Source organism: Arvicanthis niloticus, chromosome 15, assembly GCF_011762505.2.
Source record: "Arvicanthis niloticus isolate mArvNil1 chromosome 15, mArvNil1.pat.X, whole genome shotgun sequence".
NCBI classification, from domain to species: domain Eukaryota; kingdom Metazoa; phylum Chordata; class Mammalia; order Rodentia; family Muridae; genus Arvicanthis; species Arvicanthis niloticus.
This window is the reverse complement of record NC_047672.1, coordinates 21,234,788-21,262,627: the sequence shown is the minus strand read 5'-3', so window position 1 is coordinate 21,262,627 and position 27,840 is coordinate 21,234,788. Positions and strand designations below refer to the sequence as shown.

The 27,840-nt window shown below is 42.3% G+C and overlaps 1 protein-coding gene across 1 annotated transcript; it reads right to left on the bottom strand.

Annotated features, from left to right (window-relative positions):
* Positions 1-22,266, bottom strand: LOC117720355 (TRPM8 channel-associated factor 2). Its single transcript, XM_034518797.2, has 8 exons — positions 22,072-22,266; positions 19,605-20,241; positions 6,369-7,363; positions 5,974-6,071; positions 4,740-4,953; positions 4,146-4,385; positions 2,959-3,296; positions 1-1,705 (listed from the first exon to the last, which is right to left on the bottom strand). The coding sequence occupies exons 2-8, from the start codon at positions 20,225-20,227 to the stop codon at positions 1,454-1,456; spliced, it is 2,760 nt and encodes a 919-aa protein (XP_034374688.1). The 5' UTR covers positions 20,228-20,241; positions 22,072-22,266; the 3' UTR covers positions 1-1,453.
* Positions 22,267-27,840: the final 5,574 nt, after the last annotated feature.

Sequence of the window (27,840 nt, the reverse complement as noted above, 5' to 3'; positions counted from 1 at the left end):
CAAGAAAAGCTGGTTTTAAAACTATCTTTTTGTTCATTTTTATTAGTTGAGAATTCCATACATGCATAGTAAGTGCTTTGATCAAAACCATTCCCCACGTCCTTCTTATTCATCCCCTATCCCCACATCTCTATTCCCTCCTAAATTCATGTGCTAATTTTTAAAGTCTGGCAAGTCCACTTAGTGCTACCTATATGTGTATGGGTGTACGGCATAGGTAGCCTCTCGGGGACCACATATCTGAAGAAAGCTGACTCTCGTCCCAGCAACCATAGATTGCCAACAGATCTCCAACTAGGGATGGCACTTCATGACTCCTCTCCCACTTGTGCTCGAACTTTGTCTGAGCTTACTATTCTTTGATATTTTTCTCCTAAATAAGGTTTCTAAACATAGAACTATAAAATTGTGAGTAGAAAAAAAATCTGTTTTTAATTTATGCAAGCATAATCTGTGGGTATTGCAGCCACAGATAATTAACCAAGAGCATAAAAACAAGAGGCAGAGCCAAGGTCTCTCTGCAGGAGTGAGAAGAAACCACCATAGGGCTCCAGATCCTATAGAGAGGTGGTATGTACAAGGTTAGGATTTGATTTGGTCACTTAGATAACCCATTAATTCCAGTATTATTTTCCTATTCACCCCTTCCTCCTATCATGATTAAGAATAACACCAGTTTGGTAAATAAAACTCCTTGGTTTAAATATTTTCCCAAAGCTGGATTCCCCTCAAGACAGATGAATCAATGGTAAGGTAAAGAGAAGATCAGTTGCTAAAAACATTTAGAGACTCAATTCTGCATTTAGTCAAAAATTCAATAATGAACATAGGAAAGCAACTAGAGATCATTTAACTTTCATCTATCTTTTGGGCAAATTTTTGTTAACTTTATAAATCTGTTGAGGATAAGATCTACAGTCTATCACTGTATGGACATCTGTAAAATCTGACACTTTCTCTTCTCAGAGTATAGAAGTTGTTTAATATCCATGGAATTTTCTCCTGTGTAATAAGAAGATATTAACTGATGGAAGTCTATCCATGTATCTCAGAGAAAATGCTGTACACACGTCTTAGGACAACACACTGACTGTCCCTTCTGTGTCAGGAGAGTTTAGTGATTTCTTAGGGTTTTTCATGTGCAAAGCATCAGCCAAGGGATACTGGTGGTATCTGAGGAAACGGTCCCTAAGTTTGGGATGTGCTGATGAGATGTGGAAAGGGACATTCATTAGGTTCGTTATCACAAGTCACTTTCTCAAAAAAGGATGGAATGATATTTAAAATAACCCAAAATATAGTTTAAAGTCAAACAGTGGAGAAAAATAGTTAAGGCAGTGAGTGTCTCAAGCCAGAAGACAGTGAAGCTAGTACTGTGGTCCTGCCTTATCCCACCCACTTTACCCCACTCTAATGCTTTTTCACCCCACCCCAGCCACCTCTAAGGCCCCTACTACTCCATCTCCATATACATCTTCAGGGGGTGATCCTGCCAGGAAGGATAGCAGGTCAGGTCTTTAGCCACCTTCTTCTGGATAGGCCAGCCCCAGGCTTCAAAGAAAGGAACCAGGTTCTTCTGCACTTTTTCAGAGAACAACTTCAGCCACATGTTCATCTTGCTCTCATTGTCTTCAGGGATTTGAGAAATGGATTGGTATTCAGCAAAAAGACTGATGAATGGCTCCCACCCAAAGGCCTCCTGGAGCTGGAAAGAGAAAGAAAGGGAAGAATGTGGGATTGAATTTGTCAACGTGACTGCTGTCTGTGTTTGCTGTCACAGGTATATCAGACTATCAGTGACTAATTCCTATCATCAGCTTCAAACCCATTGTTTGTCCCACCCCAGGCCCCATCTCCATATAAATGCTGTCTCACTGGATCGCAATAGCGCCTAGCTATCAATCTAGTAAAGGTGTTCTCAGGAACCCTAATGTATAAAAAAGGGTTAATAAATTACAGTGACTATCACTAGATTTATTTTAAAAAATGTCTTACCCAGATCATAAGCGCTTCCCCCAGCCTGAGTTGAGTTTCTCATTGATTGAGAACATATCTCATTCACTCTTCAAAAATCAGTGAAGGGGAAAATTAGAGTGTAGCAGTCTAAGAAGCTAAGACTTGCTGTCAACTCCTGATTCTCAGCTCTAAATCTATCATTTAAGAGAGTTTTACTTTTGGACGTGGTGGTTAAATTCTTTATGACTTATGAGCCCCTGTGACAAGTGAGTTATATAGACCCTCTGCATAGGTTTGCAGTAGAAAGTGTACCAGGTCTGATAAGGACAGAAGCTTTGATGACTTGACATGTACGTTGAAAGCACATTGTTGGGAGGGGGCAGAGAGAAATGCTTATCCACAGGAAAGGAATTAATCTTGTGACATCCTTGTTCTCCTATTGGTTGGTCATTATTTATTCAAACAATGCTTCTGCTTCTAGTGGAGTAGTCAAAAGCCTAAGAAGCTTGTTAGTAGATTTATTTCCTACAATAGGTATGCATAATGCAGTTACCCTGTAGATATATCCCTGTCATTATAAGAAGCTGTTAATAGTCACTTGTAATGTAATAAAGCAATGGCAATTCCTGAACAGCTATTGGGAGATGACAGACGAAGCCAGTGAGAGCCAGACTGGTGACAGTCTCAGTGATATCTGATGCAGAGCCTTCCCTCTACATCAAAGTGAGGACTGCCCAGATACACATGCTATGCAATTTCTCAGAATACTTTCCACTTTCATGTATATTCCAAAATTATGGGTCAGGGAGTGGAATAGGTGTCACTTTGATCATACAAGTATTTAATCTGAGAATTACCACCAGTGAGCCACACCTAGCAGTGGTGGTAGTGGTGGCCTCAGGTTTGTGGGAGTCATGTTGGAGTTGGAAAACTCTCATGAGGCAGGCTACTACGTGACTGAGGAGTCTGTTATCACTATCTCCTTGAATTTGTGCTTGGTACCTGCAGATATGTCTCCAGTGCTGTCCAAACATTCCAGTTTTGCAGGGGTGCTCCCTCCTGAAGGTGTTTTTTAATTCTCTTCTCTCTTTCTTCCAGTTTCAGTTCAGGATGGGCCTGAGCCCTGGGAATCCCCAGGACTGTCTCATGAACGTAGACTGACCAGAGATTGCAGGTGGCCTCGGTGGTATGTGGGGGGAACTCCCAACCACTGCGTTGCTGATTGTGGCCGAGCTCATGGATGGGTCCCCACAGGCCCTCACTTCTTATGTTTGCCAAATTTATTAGCTCCTGCACGGACTCCAGATGACACATGATGGGGTATCCTGCATGCATCCAGCCTGGAGATGGAAAGAAAGAGATGGAACATGAGAACAGAGTCTGCTTCAACTTTCTCCTTTCACCCCTTTCACTGCTGAGCTCCTACAATGCTGTTTATATCCAGTGATATAGAATATCTGAGCTGGTTGGAAAGCACATGGCTTTCCTCTAGTAATTGACTTCTTCCCAGATTCTCCCAACTGAGCTTTGGCCTTGTCCTCACACTGACCCTAAAGGGTGAGAAAATCCCTTACATAACTGTTCTTCCTGGAATTTGATGCTTTGTTTTCAGGAGTTTTTGTTGCCTCTTCAATGCCCTATGTCTGGACTAGAGAAGCTAGGGTAATCTCACTTTTCCCCAAATTGGCATTGCTAACCAGATTTGCCTGGCATACGTAGAGATAGTTTTATAGTTAAGAATTTATCTTTCTTATATGAGACTCAGGACTCTGAATGGTTTCTCTACATTTATGTATCTTCTTGGCAAAGGCCTTGGTACCAGTACCTACCACAGACATCTTTGTTCATCTTCCCCTTTCATTTTTCAATTCTGACTTATATCTGAAGAGAATAGTCCATTTAGAATATTTTTTGAAAAGATCCTCACAGACACTGGTGACCTCCCAGCACCGAGTTTCTGGACATGATTATTGACTTAGGTAACTGCATCATGGAAGATGTCAATGATTTGCCTTTTATTTGTAAATGTTTTTCACTTCCATCATGGTCCATGATTTTATGCTCCCCTCTTGTACATTAATATGTATAATATATATAATTATGATTTACAACTCTTGGAAAGTACAATACAGATAAAGTAATAACAAAATGAACTTTGCTCACGAGGAGCACTCCCCTGAAGCACCCACCGCATGATATCTGAACATCAGCAACAATTCTCTCAGGTCTTTTGAAAGGGAAGGGCTGGGATGCGAGCCTGGCCACAGCCTGCATAATCTCATCCCAGAGTTGGAGCAGAGGTTCTGGATCCTCCAGAGTCTTGAGGCTTGCAGTTGGCACTGTCAGGATGACATTGTCTGTGGCCAGCTCTCCCCAGGAGCCCAGGTCCTTCTGGATGCAGCTTTTCCACTCCTCCAGTGATGTCTTACCTAGAAATACATAGCATGAAACCTGCCACCCATTTCTGTTTGAGGAGAGAGGGGGGGGGGGGAATTTGGCATGAGGAGAGGGTTGGGAAGACAGAGACAGAGAGAGGAATTACAGAAGAAAGCACTGATATAACTTGCAATCATGCAGGTCCCTAGGCTGCAGGTAAAGAACAAGTCATTAGACACCTCTGTTGTATCCAAAGTCTCCATAGACACAGAGTGATCCACTTCTTGCCTGAAGACTCAGGTTGATTAGTTCTGTTTTTGTTTTCTTTACTAATCCTTGTTATTAACAACCCCAGAGCCACTGAGACAACCACAGCTCAATTTTTTCTCAATGCCCAGTGTACTCACCTAGCTTGTAGTATGGGGCAGGCACTGCATTCCTGAAGGTAACAGATACAGGGCCAAGTTGACAGCCTTTGGGTACAATGATGTATAGGAGACCACCCCAGAGGCAGGAGACTGACTGTTGGGATCTGTTCATACAGCACTGGTAAGTTACCACAGGGGCTCGAAACAGCTGTGTGGCCTTGCTAAGGTCATCAGTGTGACACCCAATCTGTACCTGGACAAATAATTTCATCATATGAAGGGAAATACAGCACTCAAGAAGCATGCAGGACTTTGTTAGGGGCTTGTAGAGGGAAGTTATTATATTTGAAATCCTAACTTCTCCCTTCTGTGAGGGATGCATACAATCTATAAAACTGTAGCACTACAAAGTCTTCTGTACTTCATAGTATGTTTAATTAATTTTTTAGGGGTATAAAATAGTCCAACAATGAATTTCCATTTGATATGAGTGAATGGGCTGATCACCAGGCATAATTGATAAGGGACTCACCGAGTCTCATTACCAGGCAGAGTCCTGGACTCTTACATGAGACTGAAACAGTGGGTGGCTCTGATGTTTTAAGTGAGGCATTGCATTCCATTCTACTCTTTGGGAACAGATACATGTCCATCCAGATGCTACAGCATCAAGCTGGGAGGCAGAGAACTCATTCTCTCCTCTCAACCCTACCTGCTCTTTCTAGAATCGTGGGGTTGCCTTTTTGCCTTTGTCTGATTGAAGTAGATGAATCAGAGAGAGCCCCGTATAAGCCGGCGGTAATTGTGCATGCCTTTAGTCTCAGCACTTGGGAGGCAGAGTTCAACGTTAGCCTGATCTAAAGTACAAGTGCAAGGACATCCAGGGCTGCACAGAAAAACCCTGTCTCAAACAAAACAAAACAAAACAAAACAAAACAAAACAAAACAAAATCCTAATTGTAGTAGCAAATGATGCTCAGAACTGAGAAGGTGAAGAGGTAAAACTCAGGCCTCTGCTACTAGGAAAACTGGTCACTGCTCTTCCTTATCCATCTAGGTAGGTAAGATCGTCACACATGGAAATTAGGTTTAGGAAAGAGCTTGAGTCACTAGTAGCTTGAACTTTCTGCTGTTCCATCTACAAGAGGGGCAGAATAACCTTCCCCTGAGCTCCTGCTGGATAAACTCATTAGGAGAGATATGAACACCTGTGGGGTGTGGAAGAGTCTTTGCTGTGGTTGGGGTGTTGCTGGCTCTGGATGGCTCTCCTTACCTTCAGACCAGCAGAGGCAGCAGCTTCAGAGATAGAGATCTCTGTGCTTTGTCCTTCCAGGAGGTAGAGCCCAGTGCTCATCCAGACATCTCTGTCACCTGACAGACAAGTCATAAAGGAGACTGAGTTCTTTGTTCTTACATGGCATGCATGATTCTACTTGGAGTCTTCCACACATTCAACTTTCCTTCCATGAACTTCAAGCCATTCATCCATAATTCCTGAACCCATTCGTCCCTGGCTTAACTAAGCACAACCCTGGCTCCCACTGTCTTAGAAAGACCTATTAAAGCATGGAGCTAGCCTTCCTGAGGATCAGAACCTGGAAGGATGTTAGCCAAATCCACCTTATCCCAGGCCAGGAATACTCCGGGCATTCTCTGCTCACTCCATACCTGGGTTGGTTCCATTGATCTCCACAATAATGGGGTGTTCTGAGGAGCAGAGATTGGAGGAGCAGGTCTGAGTGTCAAGGTTGTGAACTATCTGGGAGCAATCAGTTCCAGAATGTGCCAGCTGGGTGGCTAGATGGAGTAGTGCAGCCTCACAGGAGTGACTGGATACTGGATTTTTCTTGCTCACAGCTGGGAGGCCTGCCTGTCTCAGCATCTTCCTCAGGATCCGGTGCACAGATAAATAAGCAGGAACTCCCTTTGCAGGAATCTGAAGAAAGCCTGCCCCATCTACTCCCAACTTTCCCAAATACTTCTTTTCCAAGTTCCCACCTTTGTGGCTCAACATAGCCTGGAACTCAGAAAGAGCCCTTCGAAAGTGGTAGTTCCTTATATCTATAGGAAGGAGAGGGAAACAGCCTGGGTCGATAGTATGAGGCAAAATGCTGAGGCCAAAGGTGTTGAGGATGACATTCCCAGGGAAACTACCTAAAGCAGAGCTGCCTGGGTTCTGGGAAGCCCACCACCAGGACTGACCACCAATGAGCAATCCTCCACCCTCTGCTACAAACTCCTGTATTTTCTTGGCATCCTGGTCACTATAAGCTGCACAGCAGTAGACACTCATATCATCAGTCAAATGTGACTCCAGGCTGCATTTCAGGCCATGCTTCAACAATAGGGAATTCAGACTCTTGAGACTTTTGTTCACTCCAACATTAGCTCTCTGGTCTCTGGACAGCCAACGTATAGCATTGAGCAAAAAGGGTTCCATCTTAGGAGCCCCAAGCATGGCCTCATGTGCAGCCAACACCACACGGCCACGGCCATAGTGGGCAGCTGCTAGGAAGCAGCTAAGGAAGGAGTTATCGAGCCCCACAGGGAAGGCCAGGGAGCCATGCACCAACAGTTGTGAGGGGACACCCCCAGTCCTGATGTCCAACATACTGATTCCATCCAGAAGCTGTTCCTGGTCACGCCCGAGCTCCTCCCAACACCTAGGAAGAAGATGAGAGAGACGAAGAGGATGTAGTCAGCTACCATGCCACCCAGTACAGCCCACTGAGTGAAGAAAAATGACATGGTTTGTATCAATCTTGTTTCTTACCCATACTATTTTTGGAATTTAATAAAGTATGTCTTATCAACCTAATGTATTTTTTACCATCTCATAATTCATCACATATCATTGTTCATATTTGTTCTTGCTTAGCAACAAAACAAAACACTGGTGCTTCTTATACTTGAGGTTTTCATAGATTTGAAGAGAGAGCTAATGATTGTATTCATATATACTAAAATCCACATTCTCCAAATGAATCTTTCCAAGAATTCTTGATTAGTCAGCCAAGTGAATACCATGTCTCACATTTCATGTCTTAAACATTATTAAAGCATATAAGCAAAGCTGTAAAACCCAACAGTCTGATAGAGCACTCCTACTATGCCTCTTCTGTTGTGGGTCTTCAGATTTAAGACTATAGAAATATCACACAACGCTCCCCACAGGCTTGCTCAGAAATGAACATGTTATAAGTAAAAAAAATGTTTTTGCTTCTACTGATTTATATATCTATATATCTTCTAGAAATTTTTACCTAGGGCAGATGAAATCGCTCAGAGGATAAATGTGCTTTTACCAGGCCTGGTGACCTGAGTTTAGTACCTGGGATCCATGTAGTGGAAGGAAACAAGCAACTCCTGTAAGTCCTCTGACCATGGCATGTGTGCCCACCCACACCCACATCCATGCACACCTGACTCTCTCTCTCTCTCTCCTCTCTCTCTCTCTCTCTCTCTCTCTCTCTCTCTCTCTCTCATACAAACACACACACACATGCATGAACATCACACAATACTCTCTAAATAAGTGTAAAAAAATTTGAAAATCCTTACTCAAATATGATAGGAGTATTCATTACTCTTTACTGAGATGTGATCAACATAAAAATAAATTTTATAAGGTTTTATATTTAAAGAATAAAAAGAAACAATTTTTATAGGAGATGGATTAAATAAATCATGCTAACCTTATATAGTAAGCCAGTAATTAGATAGTATTGGAAAGGCTTAATGGGATGTAGAAATTAGACCCCCAAGAGACATTTCATAAAAATGCTAAAAATCCAGAAATTATAAAACATTGAATTTGTTTATGTATGACTGCTTATCTGCATGTACACCTTCGAGCCAGAAGAGGGCATTAGATCCCATTACAGATGATTGTGAGCCACCATGTGATTTCTGGGACATACATGGTATGTACTTGTTGTGGATAGTCCCAGCCTTGTGTTTTGATGGTATTTCCACTTTCCTGGGAGGGGCTGCAGAGGAGGAGTGAATCTTGTGAACCTTCTGTCCAGTTGAATTTGTAAAATAAAGGCGAGAGCCAGTGATTGAGCAGTAGAAGGAGAGGTGGAGAAAAAGGCTTAGGGGAGGAGTTGGAAGAGGAGGAGTCAGAAGAGGAGGAGTCGGAAGAGGAAGTCGGGCCTAGAAAAACCGAAAGTTGTAAGAGATCTCCTAGCTGGGGTCTAGAGTAGTGCAATGGTAACTCTGCCCAACCTAGGCTTGCAGTTTATAACCATAAATATTGAGTTGTGGTTTTTTTTTGTTTTTTTTTTTTTTTTTTTTTTTTGACTGGACTAATTTGGGTCGGAGATTTACCACAACATGTACTCACTGATAAGTGGATATTAGCCAAAAAGTATAGAATACTCATGACACATCCCACAGACCCTAAGAAGTTAGCAAGAAGGAAGGCCCAAATGAGGATGCCTAAATCCTACTTAGAAAGGGGAGCAAAATAATCATGGGGGGGGGCAGAGGGAGAGAGGGACCTGGGTGGGAGAAGGGAGGGAGAGGGGAAAGGGGGGGGCAGGATCAGTTATGCTGTGTGTTTGGGGGGAAACAAGAGAGAAACCCAGAGAGCCAGGAGAATGAATAGAAATACGCAGCTGTGGGGGTGAGGGGCTGGAGGGTGCATGGTGGAGGGAACCCCTAAGAAAGTCCCAGAGACCTGGAATGGGGGAGGCTCCCAGGATTCAATGTGGATGACCTTAGCTGAAATGCCCAACACTGGGGATATGGAACCTGAAGAGAACACCTCCAGTAGTCAGACAAAACCCCTAGTGGAGGGATGGGGACATCAACCAACCTACAAAATTTTCGACCCAAAATTGCTCCTGTCTAAAAGAAATGGAGGGAGAAAAATGGAGCAGAGACTGAAGGAAGGGTGGACCAGTTATGGTCCCAACTTGGCATCCATCCCATGGGCAAGCACCAATCCCTAACACTGTTATAGATGCTATGTTGTTCTTACAGACAGGAGCCTAGCATGGCTGTCCTCTGAAAGACTCTTCCAGCAGCTGACTGAGATAAATGCAGATACAGTCAAGCATTGGACTGAAGTTGGGGACCACAATATAAGAATTAGGGGAAGGATTGAAGGAACTGAAGAGGATGACAACCCCACAGGAAGACCAACAGTTTCAACCTTCTTGGGTCCCTGGGAGCTCCCAGAGACTGAGCCACCAACCAAAGAGCATACACGGGTTGGTTCAAGGACCTTGGCAGAAGGCAATGGGGCATTGCATCTCTACAGGATTAGGCACATCCTCTCCCAGTGAAGCCAGTGAGGGGGGACCAGGAAGGGGGCAACATTTGGGATATAAATGGATAAAATAATTATTAAAAAACAAAGAAACCAAGCAAGCAAGCAAGCAAGCAAACAAACAAGCAAACAAAAACCCAAAACCAATAATCAAAAAATGAAACAAAACAAAACAACAACCCTAGACATTGAAACAGGATACAGACATTGTCTGAGGTGTACTATCTGGTAGGCTAGAGACACTAGCAAGTGACCCAGTGACTAACATGGAGACAGTGCTAGGTGACATGCCCAGGAATTGGAGAAGTATGGTAAAGTGAAACTCTAAGACTGTTCTGTTTTAATAGGGCTGGGAGAGGGTTCCTGTGATCAGGGTGGTGGTGTTGAATTTGTATAAGGAGAATTTGCAACATAAGAGATGAGAGATCTATGATAGAAAAAACTTGAAAGTCAAGTTTTCGATATTAATTGCTTAGTTTTTTTAATAACCAGATTCCCAAACACCTAGATATCTAAATTATTTAATAAAACAAAACATTTAATGCCACATGTTTTATTATTTGCATTGCTAGAGAGTGCCAAATTATTTTAAAGATATGAATTGTGTCATGAGCGATTAGAGTGTCCTTTTTTTTTCCTCCCTCAAAATACAAAACTAAAATTCTGCATATTCAACAAAAGGAAATAATTACGTACTTATGGAAAGTTAGGACCTTAAATTGTGACTGAAAATTCTCATTAACGAGATTCATTTTAAACATCAAATTATTTAAAAACAGAACGTAAAGTAGGACTATGTAATGACTTTCACAGTTGGATGCACAGCAAGGAAAGATGCATGTAGATAAACACTTTGTGAGTCACATTATAAAAACTACGAACATTCCAGCATCTTTTTTTTATATATATATTTTTATTAGATCTTTCATTTACACTTCAGATGCCATCCCCTTTCCCCTTTCCCCTTTCCCCCCTTAGAAAACCCCTATCCCATGCCCCCTTTTCCTTTTTGCATTTATACATTTTTTAAAAAAAATGTTAATCATAGGCTTTATAAGTTTGGTATTGTTCAATCAGAGGTGTAACCCACTACCCAACCTAGATATATCTACTATCTTTGACTGGTGGAGATTCATGAACATCTGCTTCCCTGTCTCCCCCCTCTATCTCTCTTTCATCACCTAGCTTCTCCTCTCCTTCTTCTTCTCTTCTTACTCCTTTTCTTCCTCTCAGTATTCCTCCCACCTTAGCTCACATTCCAGCATCTTAACGTCACATCCTTTGTATTTTGCAAGTAGTAGAAACTAGCAATGTGAAAAATTATTTTCACAGCAGTCATCTCTGTCAAGGTTTAGATACCATTGCCGATAATAACGTGTAGGATTTAACAAGCATTCAACGAGCTATGTATGAACTAAGAGGTACTGGATACTGGAGAAAGGGCAAACTCAATGCACTCATTTATTTTGTCATTACTGTCATTGCTGTGGGCATCAGTCAGCACAAATGATGCCTGAGGAGGTCAGGTAACTTGCTCATGAACTCAAAGCAAAGCAAAGTGAAACACTGGAACTCAGCCTCAAGCCTACCTGCCTGAAGCTCCATGACTTTAGTTATGTCTTTCTTGGCTATAGCAGAAATACTGTCAACGGATTAATAGCTAGATAGTAACATACCTGTAAATGTAGCCTTCCCATCCCAGCATAAAATTATGGAAGCCCAGAGTCCCAAACTAAAATTGCAATATTCATTGATCTTTAAGAGCTAACCATTGAACTGATCATGGGGTTCCCAATGGAGGAGTGAGAGAGAAGACTGAAGGAGCTGAAAGGGTTTGCGGGCCCCATGGGGAGAGCAACAATACCAACCAACCAGAGCTCCCAGGGTCTAAACCACTAGCCTGGGAGCACATAGGGAGGGACCCATGGTTCCAGCTGTATATGTAGGGGAAGATGGCCTTGTTGGGCATAGGTGGGTGAGGAGATCCTTGGTACCATGAAGGCTGAATGCATTTTGACAAAATGCCTGAAGAAAATAATTTAAAAGAGGACATTCATTTTAGCCCAGCTCAGCTGGACCCGTTGCTTCGGGGCTGTGCTCAAGCCCAGCTAGGAGCATGTTGTGAAGCAAGCCGGCTCAACTCATGGATGCTTGGAAGCAGAAAGTATGCAAAGAAAGATAAAAATAGGGCAGGAAACAAGATACACCCTTCTAGGGAATGTCTCTAGTGTTCTACTACTGCCACTGGCTGTGGTCCATGCCCTAGTTTCTACAGCTTCCCAAAAATGCCATCAAATTATGAATCTGTCAACCAATTAGCCCACTGATGAGGTCAGAGCTCTCATGAGCTAAGAGCCCAGACCATCAATGCATAAATCTGTGAGGGCCATGTCATACTAAAATAACAACATGACATCAGGAAAAGGAAGGATTCTTACTATGATCAAGAAGCATTTTCCTGCTGTTAAGGGCTTTAATAAGATGAAGTTATTTAAAGTGTATTTTTAATATTGTAATTATAGAAAATTTGGTGAAGGCTTAAATGTTTAATAGTTGAAAATAATCGTTAACAGCTCACTCCACTTGTAAACTACCCATTATTACATTGTTTTGTTATTCTAATGTCATGATATTCTATTTTCATATTTCTACCTGCGTAAGTACTAGTCTCATAATTATACATAATTTTAATGGAATAGTGTGTCTTAATATTATTTACTATATCATGAGCATTCTGCTTTCCTTTTACGAGCACTGAACATATGAATTTTTTAGTGGTCACATAATTATTCACTATAACTGTAGTATATACCATATATTCTTAAAGAGTCTTTGATTGGAGATATTAAGTGTCTTATTGTATTTCACTTAATAGTGACAATATCACTAAGAAACATGTACTAATGATCTTTTCCCAATCTGTTGGTTGCCGTTTTTTCTTATTGACAGTGTCTTTGCCTTACAGAAGGTTTGCAATTTTATGAGGTCCCATTTGTCAATTCTTGGTCTTAGAGCATAAGCTATTGGTGTTCTGTTCAGGAACATTTCCCCTGTGCCTAGGTATTCCAGGGTCTTCTCCGCCTCTTCTATTAGTTTTTGTGTATCTTATTTTATGTGAAAGTCCTTGACTTGGACTTGAGCTTTGTACAAGGGGATAAGAATGGATTAATTTGCATTCTTCTACATGCTGACCTCCAGTTGAGCCAGCACCACTTGGAAATGCTGTCCTTTTTCCACTGGATGGTTTTAGCTCCTTTGTCAAAGATCAAGTGACCATAGGTGTGTTAGTTCATTTCTGGGTCTTCAATTCTATTCTATTGATCTTCCTGTCTGTCTCTGTACCAATACCATGCAGTTTTTATCACTACTGCTCTGTAGTACAGTTTGAGGTCAGGGATGGTGATTCCCCCAGAAGTTCTTTTATTGTTGAGAATGGTTCTCACTATCCTGGGATTTTTGTTATCCAAATGAACTTGCAAATTGCTCTTTCTATCTCTATGAAGAATTGATTTGGAATTTTGATGGGGACTGCATTGAATTTGTAGATTGCTTTTGGCAAGATGGCCATTTTTACTAAGTTAACCCTGCCAATCCAGGAGCATAGGAGATCTTTCCATCTTCTGAGATCTTCTTCAATTTCTTTCTTCAGAGACTTGAAGTTCTTGTCATACAGGTCTTTCACTTGCTTGGTTAGATTCACTCCAAGATATTTTATATTATTTGTAACTATTGTTAAAGGTGTCATTTCCCTAATTTCATTCTCAACCTTTTTATCTTTTGAGTAGAGGAAGGCTACTGATTTGTTTGAGTTGATTTTATATCCAGCCAGGTTGCTAAAGTTGTGTATCAGGTTTAGGAGTTCTCTGGTGGAAGTTTTAGGGTCACTTAAGTATACTATCATATCATCTGCAAATAGTGAAATTTTGACTTCTTCCTTTCCTATTTGTATCCCTTTGACTTCCTTTTGTTGTCTAATCTCTCTAGCTAGGACTTCCAGTACTATATTAAATAGGTAAGGTGAGAATGGGCAGCCTTGTCTAGTCCCCGATCTTAGTGGAATTGCTTCAAGTTTCTCTCTATTTAGTTTGATGTTGGCTACTGGCTTGTTGTATATTGCTTTTACTGTGTTTAGGTATGGGCCTTGAATTCCTGATTTTTCCAAGACTTTTACCATGAAGGGATGTTGAATTTTGTCAAATGCTTTCTCAGCATCTAGTGCGATGATCATGTGGTTTTTTTTCTTTAAGTTTATTTATGTAGTGTATTACATTGATGGATTTCCGAATATTGAACCATCCCTGCATTCCTGGGATAAAGCCTACTTGATCATGATGGATAATTGTTTTGATGTGTTCTTGGATTCGGTTTGTGAGAATTTTATTGAGTATTTTTGCACCAATAGTCATAAGAGAGATTGGTCTGGCTAAGATAAAAAACTCAAGTGATAGTAGATGCTGGCGAGGATGTGGAGAAAGAGGAACACTCCTCCATTGTTGGTGGGATTGCAAGCTGGTGCAACCACTGTGTCAATCAGTCTGGCAGTTCCTCAGAAAATTGGACATAGCACTACCTGAGGACCCAGCTATACCACTCCTGGGCATATACCCAGAAGATGCTCCAACACATAATAAGGATATATGTTCCACTATGTTCATAGCAGCCTTATTTATAATAGGAAAGAACCCAGATGTCCTTCAACAGAGGAATGGATACAAAAAATGTGGTACATTTACACAATGGAGTATTACTCAGCTATTAAAAATAATAAATTTTATTTATTATATTTAATTTATTATATTTAATAAATAAATATAAAAATAATAATAAATAAAATAAATTAAAAATAATAAATAATAAAAATAATGAATTTCAAGAAATTCTTGGGTAAATGGATGAAACTAGAAAATGGCATCCTGAGTGAGGTAACCCACTCACAAAAGAACACACATGGTATTTACTCACTCATAAGCAGATATTAGCCCAGAAGCTTGAAATAGCCAAGATTCAACTAACATACCACACAAAGCTCATGAAGAAGGAAGAACAAGTGTGGATGCCTAGGACCTACTTAGAATGAGTAACAAAATACCCAAGGGAGCAAATATGGAGACAAAATGTGGGAGAGAAACTGAAGGAGGGACCATCTGGAGACCATTCCACCTGGGTATCCATCCCATCTGCAGTCACCAAAGATAGACGCTGATATGGATGTCAGGAAGTACATGCTGACAGGAGCCCAATATAGCTGTCTCCTTAGAGGTCTGCCAGAGTCTGACATACCCAGAGGCAGATGCTCACAGCTAACCATTGATCTGATCAAGGGTTCCCAGTGGAGAAGTTAGAGAGAAGACTGAAGGAACTGAAAGGGTTTGTGGCCCCATGAGGAGAGCAACAATACCAACCAACCAGAGCTCCTCAGGGTCTAAACCACCAGCCTGGGAGCACATAGAGAGGGGCCCATGACTCCAGCTGTATATGTAGGGGAGGATGGCCCTGTTGGGTGTAGGTGGCAGAGGAGATCTTTGGTCACACAAAGATTGAACACTGAGTGGGGGGGGGGGGATTTGAAGGTGGTGAGGTGGGAGTGGGGGATAGGTAGGGGCACACCCTCATAGAAGAAGGAGGAGGGGGGATGGGTGTTCTTGGGTGGTGGGGGGAATGGGGTAAGGGGATAAAATCTGAAATGTAAATATAATATCCAATAAAAAAAGAAAAAAAAATGTACTAAACATTTGCCTCATAGTTTACCTTCTGTCCCTACACCATGTTTTTTCTTTTTCAGATTTGAGGATGCTTCTTAATAAGGTTCTAGAACACAATTTCTGTCTCTGGGTTGGTTTCTTAAGGAACCCAACTTGTAATAGGCATAGCATGGTAATGCTAACCAGATTACACATTCACACCCCCTGTCAAGGAGCCCTCCCAATTCCACAGACACAGCAAGGTTATAAAGATACATCTCTTGGTGTATTCACTCCAACTCATCAGTAAAAATACCAGAAAAATAAAAACTACTAAAAATTCAAATGTCTGTCATTAAGGAACTTAAGAATAGAGTATTTAATAGCCACATATGGAAGCATAAGAGAATATGCAGGGTATCTTGGTGTGCTGTTCTGTAGTTATACCCAGCTTGAGTATACAGAATACTACTGAGTGAAAAAAGGAAGTGGAGAAAATGGAGTGTGCCACTACTTTCTTAAAGAAAGAGAAGAACACCGACACATATGTATATGTCTGCCTATGTGTATAAAGAAATAATGCAGTGTTAATGAATTTAAACAGGGAGGGAAGAAGGGGATTGAATGGGGGAACATACAGAATGTTTTAAATTTTATTATATTTGTCTCTCTGTGTGTATGTATGTCTGTGTGTGTGTACATGTATGTGTGTGTCTGTTGTGTGTGTGTGTAACTATATGGCACAGTTCAAAAAAGTTAAAGAGCAAAGGCAAATAAACAAGAGACCAGAAATTTCCAGTTGCATAGTAGTCTAAGCACAAAAAGGGGAACCATTCTAAAGGATACCAAAAGACACTAACCTAACTTAATAAGGTAATATATCCTTAGGAAAATGCGCTATGAGGATGAGAGGAAATAATTGTTGCCATGGCTAATTACTAAGAAATGTTTGTTGCTCTCTGAGTACCTTCTCCTGCTTCATCGTTCTTCTTTATCCCCACTGACAGCACTGTTTAAAGGAACTTCGAACACCAGTTCCTGTTAGACTCAGCTTTCTGAGAAACCCAATCTGGAAAGGGGAAATCACTATCTACTATCTCTCCATCTCTTTTCTTAGGAAACCCAACCTACAGAGCCAACTTGGCAATGCTAGCTAAAAAAAAAAAAAAAAAAAAAAAAAAAAAAAAAAAAAAAAAATGCTACTTGCGGTGTTCCTGTCACTGATGGAGCCCACATCATTTAGCTGTTAATAGCATAGTCATTTGAATTTTTGAAACTCTTGGGTGTATATTACGGTAAAGCAAATAATTCATTATGTTGGTGTCTTACAAAATGGGAGGGGAAAAATAAACAGATCTCAACAGGAGACTGTGGAGATTCAATAAAATCCATTATCCTGAATTCAAATGAGATGTATCAACATGAACTCTTTGGTGTCTATATTGATCCTAAGACAGGGAGATGTCCCTTAGTTTCAATCACTTGGATGGTTTATAGATGCTGATCAACTTAGTATCAATAAACACGGCCCACAAAAGGAACAAAATCCATCTAGCAATCATGGATGCCAGCTCTGAGACAGAAAACATATTCGAGTGGCCTGGAACCTCTCACAGCAAACTGTATGGAAGCCTGGCAATGGCTGTACAAAGCCTTGGTGATACCGCTGTGGTTATGTTTTCAAGAGTTTGTGTCCTTAGAAATATACAGCAATGCAGATGGAATGTACCAGCACTATTATTTAAAAATAATCAGAAGTGAGGCTGTAGATGAAAGGAAAACCATTGAAACCCCAAACCACGGTCATAAAACAGGCTACAAGAAACCTGCCGTCCATGGAATTTGAGAGCCTGGACCTGGGAAGAGGCCAAACAGGTAATGTGGCTTATCACTTCTGAGCACATAGCTGATTACGGGCCTGCTGCAGCTGGCCCTTCTCCCTCTCCACTCTCCAGTGTAGAAGCTGACTCTTAGACCAAATGGCAAGTTTTCCTAGACCTTCCCAGACTGAGCCCCAGGGCTTGGGAGAGCTAATCTCTCAGACCAATAAAGTCTGCTCTCGCTCTTTTGAGGTGGACCTGCATCTGTTCCTCCATTTTCTTCCACTGACTTATTTCCTTTTGTAGGTGAATAAGACTGACCATGAGTTGACTGTTCTCAGCGTTGGGTCACAACTGCCCAGAGACTATTGTCTTGTTCTTTCTACTTTTGTGTATCCTTGAAGTTCCACAGAAAATGAAACATGACAACACAAAGCCACGACAATTCAGCTTTAGTAGCAGAGGTGGAACACGTAGGTGGAGATGAAGAGAAACAGGTTTCCTTAGTTGAAAAAAAGAGTTCTTTGAGGCAGCTGAGACAACTATGCTGCTGAGTCTGGATGTCTGGTGACATTTCTTAAAGAACCAGATCAATACTTTTTGGGATTCATGGATTTTGCTGAAAAGATTGCTGAGACTTGGAGACAGCCACAAGCAATTTGGCAATAAGTCATCATGGCTATGCTCTAGGAAAACACTACTTACAAAATCAGGATGCTGGCCCACAAGCCAGAGCTTGTCAGTTGGCTATAGAATTAAAGCCAGCTTAGAACAAATCAGGTCTACCTCTGTGTGCCTGATTACCCTGTCAGAAACCCTCTGTAAGGAAAAAAAAATCTCAGGTACTTTCTTTGGGGCTGATGGTTGCAGGGAACTACTAACTGTTCACTGGCCTTGCCTTTCTTCTTTGCAGCAAGATTTTAATTTCTTCAGTGATGATGACCATTTATAAATACCCTCAGACCTCTGGGTCCTTAAATTTCGACCTTCTGATTACATTTTGATCATTAAAACATCAATAGAGATCCATTTCATGATCAGGACTACAAGAAAATAGATTATTTTATAGTTTTTTAAAAAGATAGATCCAGATAGTGTGTCTGCTCCAGCAGTGATTGCCTGGGTATAATTATAGAGCCTGGGGCAGTGCTGGCCACCTTTTAACAATGGGTAAAAGTAACAATCCACAGTGGAGATAGGAACATCATGGAGACACTGTCAAGATCCTGGACTGGCTACCTGGTGTCATGCTTCATATGACATAGAAAGTCAGAAGCTGTTAGTCCACTGTGGTAAATTCTTTTCTTCTGGAAAAAGAGCAATTGGTCTTCGTGCTCCCCTGCTGGTGAGGAAACCTTCACTCATTCATCTCCAACCACTCCGGCTTCCTCCATGTTCTTGGAATCTGCCAAGCTGGCTCCTGCTTAAGGCTTTTGTTTTGCTCCTCCGAGTTGCTAACACAGCCCATTCCGGTGTCTCTTCAAATGCTACTTTTCCAAGCTGTTCATTTGCACTCATGGCCACTGTCTATATTCTGCCGTCTTCTGTGTTGCATTTGCTACAGCTTAATTTCCATGCCTTCCATGAAGGGGTTAAACAGCATTACCCTCCCCCTGGTTCTGATTCCTTACATCATGCTTTTCTTTCTTCTTGTGGCTCTTTTCAACATCTGAAGGCGTTCTTATCTGTTGATTTGTTTACCAGCTGATTTTTCCACTGATATGTAGTAGGCTTCGTGGTAGCACACACTGTTTTCATTTCTGCTACATTCCCGGTGTCCAGCGTAGGGCTGGGCCCAATTGCAGATGTTCACATAGATACACCAGTGTTTTCTGATTTGTTTAGGATACTGATAAGCCCTCTAAGTTTCAGGCATGTGGAAACATATATGTCAAGCTTTTCTCTTAAGTGGATGATTACTGCTCCAAGTGAGTGACTAGGAGAACCAGCTTTTCTTGGGCCTTGATGTACTTTAGTGGCCATTTTAGTGACCAAGTTTTTGATTTGCAGAAGTTAGAAGACAGTAAAAATAATCCTTTACATTGAAAATAGATACTAAGTGAAGACAGGATATCAGCACTATTTAAAAAGAGTTAGACTCTATAAATGGTTGGAATGGAACACTCACCTGATATGGAGTGGGATCTTGGGTACCTTCTTAGAGACCTTGAACCGGTTTATATCCCCATAGACATCTGTGAAGTACACTCCAGCCACACTTGTCACCTGGTTTCCAGGGAAACTGAACAGCACATTGTCACTTCCATGTTGACTGGCCCAATACCAGGCCTGGCCTCCAATGAGCAAACCCCCACCATGCTTCACAAACTGGACCAGTTTCTCAGTCAAGGTGTCGTTGTAGGCATCAATGCAATAAACTCCCAGAGCCTCTCCAGGTTCAGGCTGAACCGATGCACTTATCCCAGAGTCACCTAGGATGTTAACTAATGATGCTAAGGAAGAATGCACTGCAGTGGGAGCCCCTGGGCAGGGGCAGAGCCAGCTCACCGCATTGAGAAGAAATGGAGCCAAGCCAGCATGCAGCAGGTAGCCCTCATGGGATACGACCACCAGGCGGCCTTGGCCATAGAAGGAGGCAGCAATGAGCACCTGGCCCTTGTCATTCACCATCACTGGGAAGGCAGCCTCCCCAATAAGAAGGAGTTCACAGGGAGTGCATTCTTTAGGGAGATCCCAGCTGGTCACTCCATTCATGAGGGCCTCAAAAACAGCATCAGGAGTTGTTGCCATGGTTCTGCCACTTGCTGCAGAGGAAGCAGACTCAGGTTGGTTAAAACAGAATAAGGAAGCAATAAAAAATAAAAGGCAATTAACTAAATGCTTTTGGTCCAGAAAAATAGATTAGTTTCATTCTTTGAGGATAAAGTGAAGCACAAAACAGACAAGGACTCCACTTTCATGACCTAATACATAAGGAGGGTAGAGACAGTAAGTAAGTAGGCTTATAAATAAATATAGCTGCAGCAGTTTCCAGTTCCATCTGTCGATGAACTATGAACCACTCAACAGGAAGACTGCTGTAGACTACATGACAGGAAAGACCTGGTGTGAATGTGGGCTTAAAGCTGAATTCTGAAATGGTGTGGGAGGAACATTTGGTAAGAGGCACACCAGGGCAGCAGTAAGTGAAAGGCAGGGAGGGACAGGCCCTGAGGCAGATAAGGAGGTGCAGCCTCCTGTAGGATCTGATGAATCAAATGCCGGGGTTGACTTGGTGTTTGTTTTATTCTTTCAGGCAAAAGGGTCACATGACCTGCTAGAAACAGCATTAGTTAGGGTCCCATGACCTTTCAGAAAGTGCATCAATTCTGACAGCTTTGCTTACGTTGTTGGAAATGGCTTCCAAATGATCAAATCCACCCTAGTGGAAACACCCCACCCCACTCCACCCCACCCCTTTTGACTATGGGCAAGGTCTTTTCAAATTCTTCTGAAGCCTGGTATGTTGAGAGCTGAGCTTATTCCAGTACCCCCTCAGACTTTTCTCTCTCTGGACCAATCACTCAGGCCTGAGGACCATTGTTTTACAGATTAGACTGTATGTGGTATAAACACAGTCAGCAATGTGAGTGCTTCTCTCTCTTCCCTGTCCCCTTTCCTTGAGTGCCATGAGATATAGCTGGTGATCCACACAACTTTGTCATTCCTGCATCTGAGTAGCTCACCATGGGGGACCTCCTCCACCTTCACTCACATGATTGACAGGGCACTTCTCCAATGGCTGTGAGCTGACATCCTAAGTTAGTTTCAGGTACTCAAAGCCGAGAGAGCCATGGATGCTTGCCCAGGGCCTCTCTGAGGTGCGTCCTAGGAGGGTCCCTGGAAGAGTTGAGCTGTGTAGCAGTCAGATCTAGACAGCTAACACTCACCTTTGCTGGGTTCCCTCCTTCCATTTTTTTGTTTCTCCACATATTCTTCACGTGGTTTTTCAGGGCTCTATTCCCAAATAGCCTTCTGTGGAGAACCTACACCTATCAGACCCCCGTGTTCCTCCTATCTCCTTCGTTCATTCTGTTCATATGGACTGTTAACAGCTCAGACCGTCTCTCCTCTCACCTGTCCTCATAGGCCAGTCCCTTTAGCTCAGGGCCATGAAAAGGCTGAGCTGAGCTGGCCTGGGTCTGAGGAATGCATCCCCACCTTACATATCCTTGAGGAAGAATTGCATAGAACCCCGTCACTTTTCAGTCACTCCTCTGTGAGGTGAAATGTTTCTTGGTGTTGACATGTCTGTATGTGCCTCACCACCCCCACCTCATAGCCCTGCTCCCAGGAAAGTGAACTGTGGGAAATTCTGCTTAGGGGTGAGAAAGGCAGCAGGTAGATCAGGAATCCCATGTTCAATGTCTCATTAAGTTCGTTTGAGAAGAAAGTCCTCTCATTTTCCCCATGTTTGGCAGGAAGAGCAAACGCACCAAAACAGTCCCAGCACTTTGTAACTAACTGCGCTTGCACGCGCTTGCGAGCACATACATTTTTCAAATTTGTGACTCAAGTTCAAAGAGCGAAGATAAATGAGTTCTGAGTTAACCAGAAAACTGTACCAGTCAAATAAAACTAAATGAAAAACAGACCTGTGAGAAGATACACTGACTGTCGGGAATGGCGTCCAGTAGCCTTCTGGCACTTTAAGGATTTCCTCTCTGCGTCGCCCAAGTGCCAAGACACCCAGCCTCACACTGGAAGAAACCGGGACAGAAAACCCACACCATGGAGGTTGCTGCGGGCCGACAGTAGAAGCAGAGTGGAGCGCTGTTTGAATAAGGGTGTTCCGTGGGCGGGGCCTCCAGGGGCGGAGCTGCGGAGGGCGGGGCTATTATGAAAGCGGGCTGTCCAAGTGAATGGCTTTCTTGAGGGCAGATTTGAGTCTCGAGGGCGGAACTTCTCAGGGGCGGATCTTTTCCAGGACCTTTTCCAGGGCAGGGTTATGAGCTGGTTATGAGCTGGACTGTCCTATTGGATGAGCTACCCAGGGAACTGGTTAGTTGTGGGGCTGTTCCCGATGCGAAGCCCTCTATGAAGCTGGACTATTCCAGTATCTGGGAAGTCCGACCGCACCTGGAGTGATCCTTGATCCACGTGATGCTAGCCTCACCTTGAGTAGGGTAGCACAGACCAGCCTGATTCTGGACCCCACTCTAACTGGAGAGGGTAATCCCGGCATAGCAGTTGACAGACCAAGAAGGGAAAACATCAAACTCTAAATCACCAGTTATCAAATTTAGGACGAACATCACCCAACAGTTACGCTGCCAGACCAGGAATCTGACTCCAGCTGGCTTGGTGCCACACCAGCGTCTCACTGCTTTGTTAACATCTCCAAGCTCCGGCGGGCGGCAGGGTCTGCCCCTTAGTGGCCATCACTTGCAGTACAGCTGTCGGGATGGGGGTGGGTGGGAGGAAATCTGATCCAGGCATATTTTCACTGGGGGAAAAAAACAAAAAACAAAAAACCAAACCAAACCAAACCAAACCAAACCAAACCAAACCAAACCAAACCAAACCAAACCAAACCCTGACTGTGATAACACTTACACAGACAAGACTGAGCTGTAGAAGTTAAACTAAAGTTATAGCATGGATACTGCCTGAATTTCTGCCCAAAGGGGGTGAGAATAATGAAAGTAGAAGAGTGGATTAATGTATCTGCTTGAACACAGCTTTGCATAGTAGTATAATGTTTTTACTTTTTTTTTTAAAAAAATTAATTGATTTATCTATTCACTTTACAACCCTATATTAGCTTTTTCTCTCCTTATGCAATAGAAAGAGATGCAGAAACTCACCCTCATGGAAGTCCTCCTCCGATTCCATCTTTTCCTTCTCTTTTAAGAAGAAGCTCCCCTCTGGGTGTCACTATTCCCTTACATATGTGCAGGAGGCCTGCGTCCAGTCCATGCTTGCTCTTTGGTTGGTGATTCATTCTCTAGGAGCCCCAAAGGATCCAGGTAAGAAAGACTGTTGGTCTTTCTGTGGAGTCCCTGACCTCTTCAGGTTCTTCAATTCTTCGTCCAACTCTTCTGCAAGATTTCCTGAGCTCCGTTTAATATTTGGGTGTGAGTTTCTGCTATTATTTAATATCTGGATGTGAGCCAAACCCTTTCTATTGTCTGATGGGTGAAGCTTCTCAGAGGACAGTTATGCTAGGTTCCTGTCTGCAAGCATAACAGAATATCTTTGTCTTAGGGTTTTACTGCTGTGAACAGACAACTCTTATAAAAACAACATTTAATTGGTGCCGGCCTACAGGTTCAAAGGTTCAGTCTATTATCATCAAGGTGGGAACATGGCAGCATCCAGGGAGGCATGGTGCAGGGCGAGTTGAGAGTTCTATATTATCATCTGAGGGCTGCTAGCAGAATACTAACTTCCAGGCAGCTAAGACTAGGGTATTAAAGCCCACTTGCACTGTGACACACCTACTCCAACAAGGCCACACCTCCAAATAGTGCCACTCCCTGAGCCAAGCATATACAAACAATTACAATCATTAATAGTGCCAGGGTTTGGTTCTTGCCTGTGGGATGGGTCTCAGCTACAGCCATTCATTGGTTGGCCATTCTCTTGGTATCTGCTCTATTTTGACCCTGCACATATCATAAGCAGGATACACTTTGGGATGAAGATCTTGTGGGTGGGTTACTGTCCTTATTCCTCCACTGGAAGTCTTCCCTGGCTATGGGGAGTAGCTCCTTTAGGATCCATATACCTCACTGCTAGAAATCTCAGCCCCCATAGACTCTGTGTGGCCTCTCCCATCCCAGGCCTCTGAAACATCCTAGAAACTGTGCCATACCACAGCCAATCTCCCTTATCTCACCTCCTCTCCCTACATATGATGTTCTCCTCCCTCATCCTGCCCACCTCCCCATCCCCTCTTCCACCCAGTACCCCTTCCATTGACCTCCAATATGTATTTTGTTTTCCCTTCTAAGGTTTCTGGGTTTCCTGAGGGGCAAGCCTGCCTGCATAGGGGTTGATGTCAAAAGTATCCCCTCTCCAGGAGAAAGACATCGGGATGGGTATGGCCCTCATGCCTCACTGGACAATGACAGGAGGACTGGAGCCATTACAAGGTCCCTTTTAATTACTGGAGGTCAGGCTGGTTTTACGTTGAGGTCTTTGACTCACTTGGACTTGAGTTTTGTACAGGGTGATAAATATGGATCTATTTGCATTCTTCTACATGTAGGCTTCCAGTTAGACCAGCACCCCTTGTTGAAAATGTTATCCCCTTTCCATTGTATGGTTTTGGCTTCTTTGTCAAAAATTCAAGTGTCTGTAGCTGTTTGGGTTTTTGATTCAATTCTATTGATCTCCTGTTTTTTTCTATACCAATACCATGCAGTTTTTCTTACTATTGCTCTGTAGTACAGCTTGATATCAGGAATAGTGATACCTCCAGAAGTTCTTTTATTGTTCAGGATTGTTTTAGGTATCCTGAGTTTTTTGGTTTTTTCATATGAAGTTGAGAATTTTTCCTTCAAGATATGTAAAGAATTGTGTTGAAATTATGTGGCGATTGCGTTGGATCTAGACTGCTTTTGGTAGGATGGTCATTTTCATTACATTAATTCTACTGATATATGAACATGGGAGGTTATTTCATCTTCTGACATCTTCTTCAATTTCTTTCTTCAGAGACCTGAAGTTGTTGTCATACAGGTCTTTTACACATTTGGTTAAAATTGCACTAAGGTATTTTGTATTATTTGTGGCTACTGTGACAAGTACTATCTCTCTAACTTCCTTTTCAACCCCTTGATTGCTTGTGTAGAGGAGGGCTACTGATTTCTTTGAGTTAACGTTGTATCCAGCCACTTTGTTGAAGACGTTATCAGCTGTAGGAGTTCTGTGGTAGAATGTTTGCAATTACTTATGCATACTATCATGTCTTCTGTGAATTGTGATACTTTGATTTCTTCCTTTCCAATTTGTTTCCCGGCAATCTCCTTTAGTTGTCTTATTGTTCCAGGTGGAACTTCAAGTACTACCTTGAAGAGATGGGGGAGAGTGGACAGCCTTATCTTGTCCCCGATTTTAGTGTTTCTCTCCATTCAAGCTATTCCACAAAATAGAAACAGAAGGAACATTGCTAAACTCATTCTTTTAGACCACAGTCATCCTGACACCTAATGCAAACAAAGACTCAACAAAGAAAGAGAATTTCAGATCAATTTCTCTTGTGAACATTGATGCAAAAACATTCAATAAAATATTCACAGACCTAATCCAAAACCACATCAAAGATATCATCCACCATGAACAGGTAGGATTCATCCCAGGGATGCAGGGCTGGTTCAATATACAAAAATCCATCAAATTGCTTTTACTTCTATGACATGTTGTTTGGTTTGGTTTCTTGAAGGGAAGGAAAGGGACAACAAAAGAAAAAAGCAGACTCTGAATGCCCGCTGAACTCAGACTGCCAGGCTCCAGAGCTGCTGGGAGTGCCTTTATTCAAACCACCCTGTCTGTGACAGGTTATGGCTGTCGTGGTTAAGTAATACACACGCCTTTCCCTTCCTTTAAGCAAGTTACAGAATGTTAAAGATGTATTTCTTAGGAAAATCAAATAAGTACTTTTATATTGCTGCCTGGGTTTGCACAGACCCAGAACAAGTTGGGGTGGGGAGCAGTTGGGAAAGTGTTTGCATCTTAAACATTTAGAGATTCTATCCAGAATTTGCATAAAAATGTTACATGTAGTGGTTCACTGGGAGACAGCAAGGGGAAGATCCCTGGAGCTCTCTGGCCAGGCCATCTAGCCTAATTGGAAAGCTGCAGGCCAATGAGGAAGCCTGTTTCAAAAGGAGATGGACAACATCTCTGAGGATACTACTCACTGTGCTTTGGCCTGTATATGCACATGCACTCATGGCACATCTGATCCCCACATGTGTACACACATATTCATGCATAAAAATTGTGCCCAATTACTAATTTGGTTTTAAGGTAAAACAAAATACATTGGGCAGGTTCACTTTTGCAACCAAATCATGTTCTCCTTTCATTCGCTGTCAAGAAGAACCAATAAAATTTACATGTGCAAACAATATTAGTGATAAGAATAAGAAAAGCTGAGGATGTTTATTAAAGTGTGTGTGTGTGTGTGTGTGTGTGTGTGTGTGTGTGGAGTACAAGTGCACATCTGTTCTGCACAGCTGAGCTATCACAGTTTGAGAAAGTCACTCATATAAATGTATAAATGGTTATTTAGTAATCCACTGACAACAGCTCCCATAAATGCTGGGTTTATAAGTGTGTATCACCATGCCCACCTCATTTTGTTCTTAGTAAGGCGGGGGAGCTAGAGTAAACTAGTGGTTAGGAAGATCTAGAGAAGCATTGATCAAAAGGAGGTAGAAAAAAAGTCATTTTTCAGGAGAGAAATTTCTCTTTGACAGGAAAAGTACCTGTGCATTCTAAAAACTAATTATGTTTGTTGCTTGTCCTTTAGTTATGCCTTAGTGGCCACTCTACTGCTGTGAAGACACATCATGACCACAGCAACTCTCATAAAAGAAAGGATTTAATTGAGGCTTGAAGTGGAAACTTCTGATCTTTGGAAAGTCAGTTAGGTCGACTGATGTTTTGCTGAAGCAAACACAGATGAAAGGATGTTTTATAAAGAAAGCATGTGAAAGGACATGTAATGAAGGATTCTTTGCTAACAACGTGCATGTATTGGTTTGCCTCACATTGCATTGCTGAGCTCCATTTGTCACAACTCCATAGAGAAAAATGCACCCCCCCCAAAAAAAAACCAAAACAACAACAACAAAAAAACTTCTAGTGGTGCCCTGGTGGCTTCTTGCCAATTCTGCAGACTCAGGTCAATGGGCAGAGTGATGTCAGCTGATAGAGACTCACATGGAGTTCTGCTAAGACAAACACATGTGGGGAGGCAAGAATAGGGAAAGGACAAGTAATGTTTGGAGGGAAGATAAATAGGACCCAATGGACAGTGATGGAAGTGACGTAGCACGCTTCGCAATGCTTCTTGGTATCACATGTTTGTCTTCACTGATCTTCACTTCATTGAGAGAGGCACAGCAGAGAACTGCTCCTGGTGTCCTTGCTGGTCTTGGTCACTCCTGCTGACTCTGAGGAGGCCTGGCTGTTTCTGCTAGGTCATGCCACTGCTGTTGATTTGTTTTTTTCTTATCCTGACATTACTGAACTAATTGCTGGTATATTTGTGGAAGTGTTTGTAAGTGGATTGAGCTGCCATTGCTGATTTGTGTAAACTGAACTGCTGATTTCCTGACAACCCCCGATTGGGTTTGCTCCAAAGAACAATTTCTAAACAGGCCTACTTCCCTCATATCCTAATAACTTCT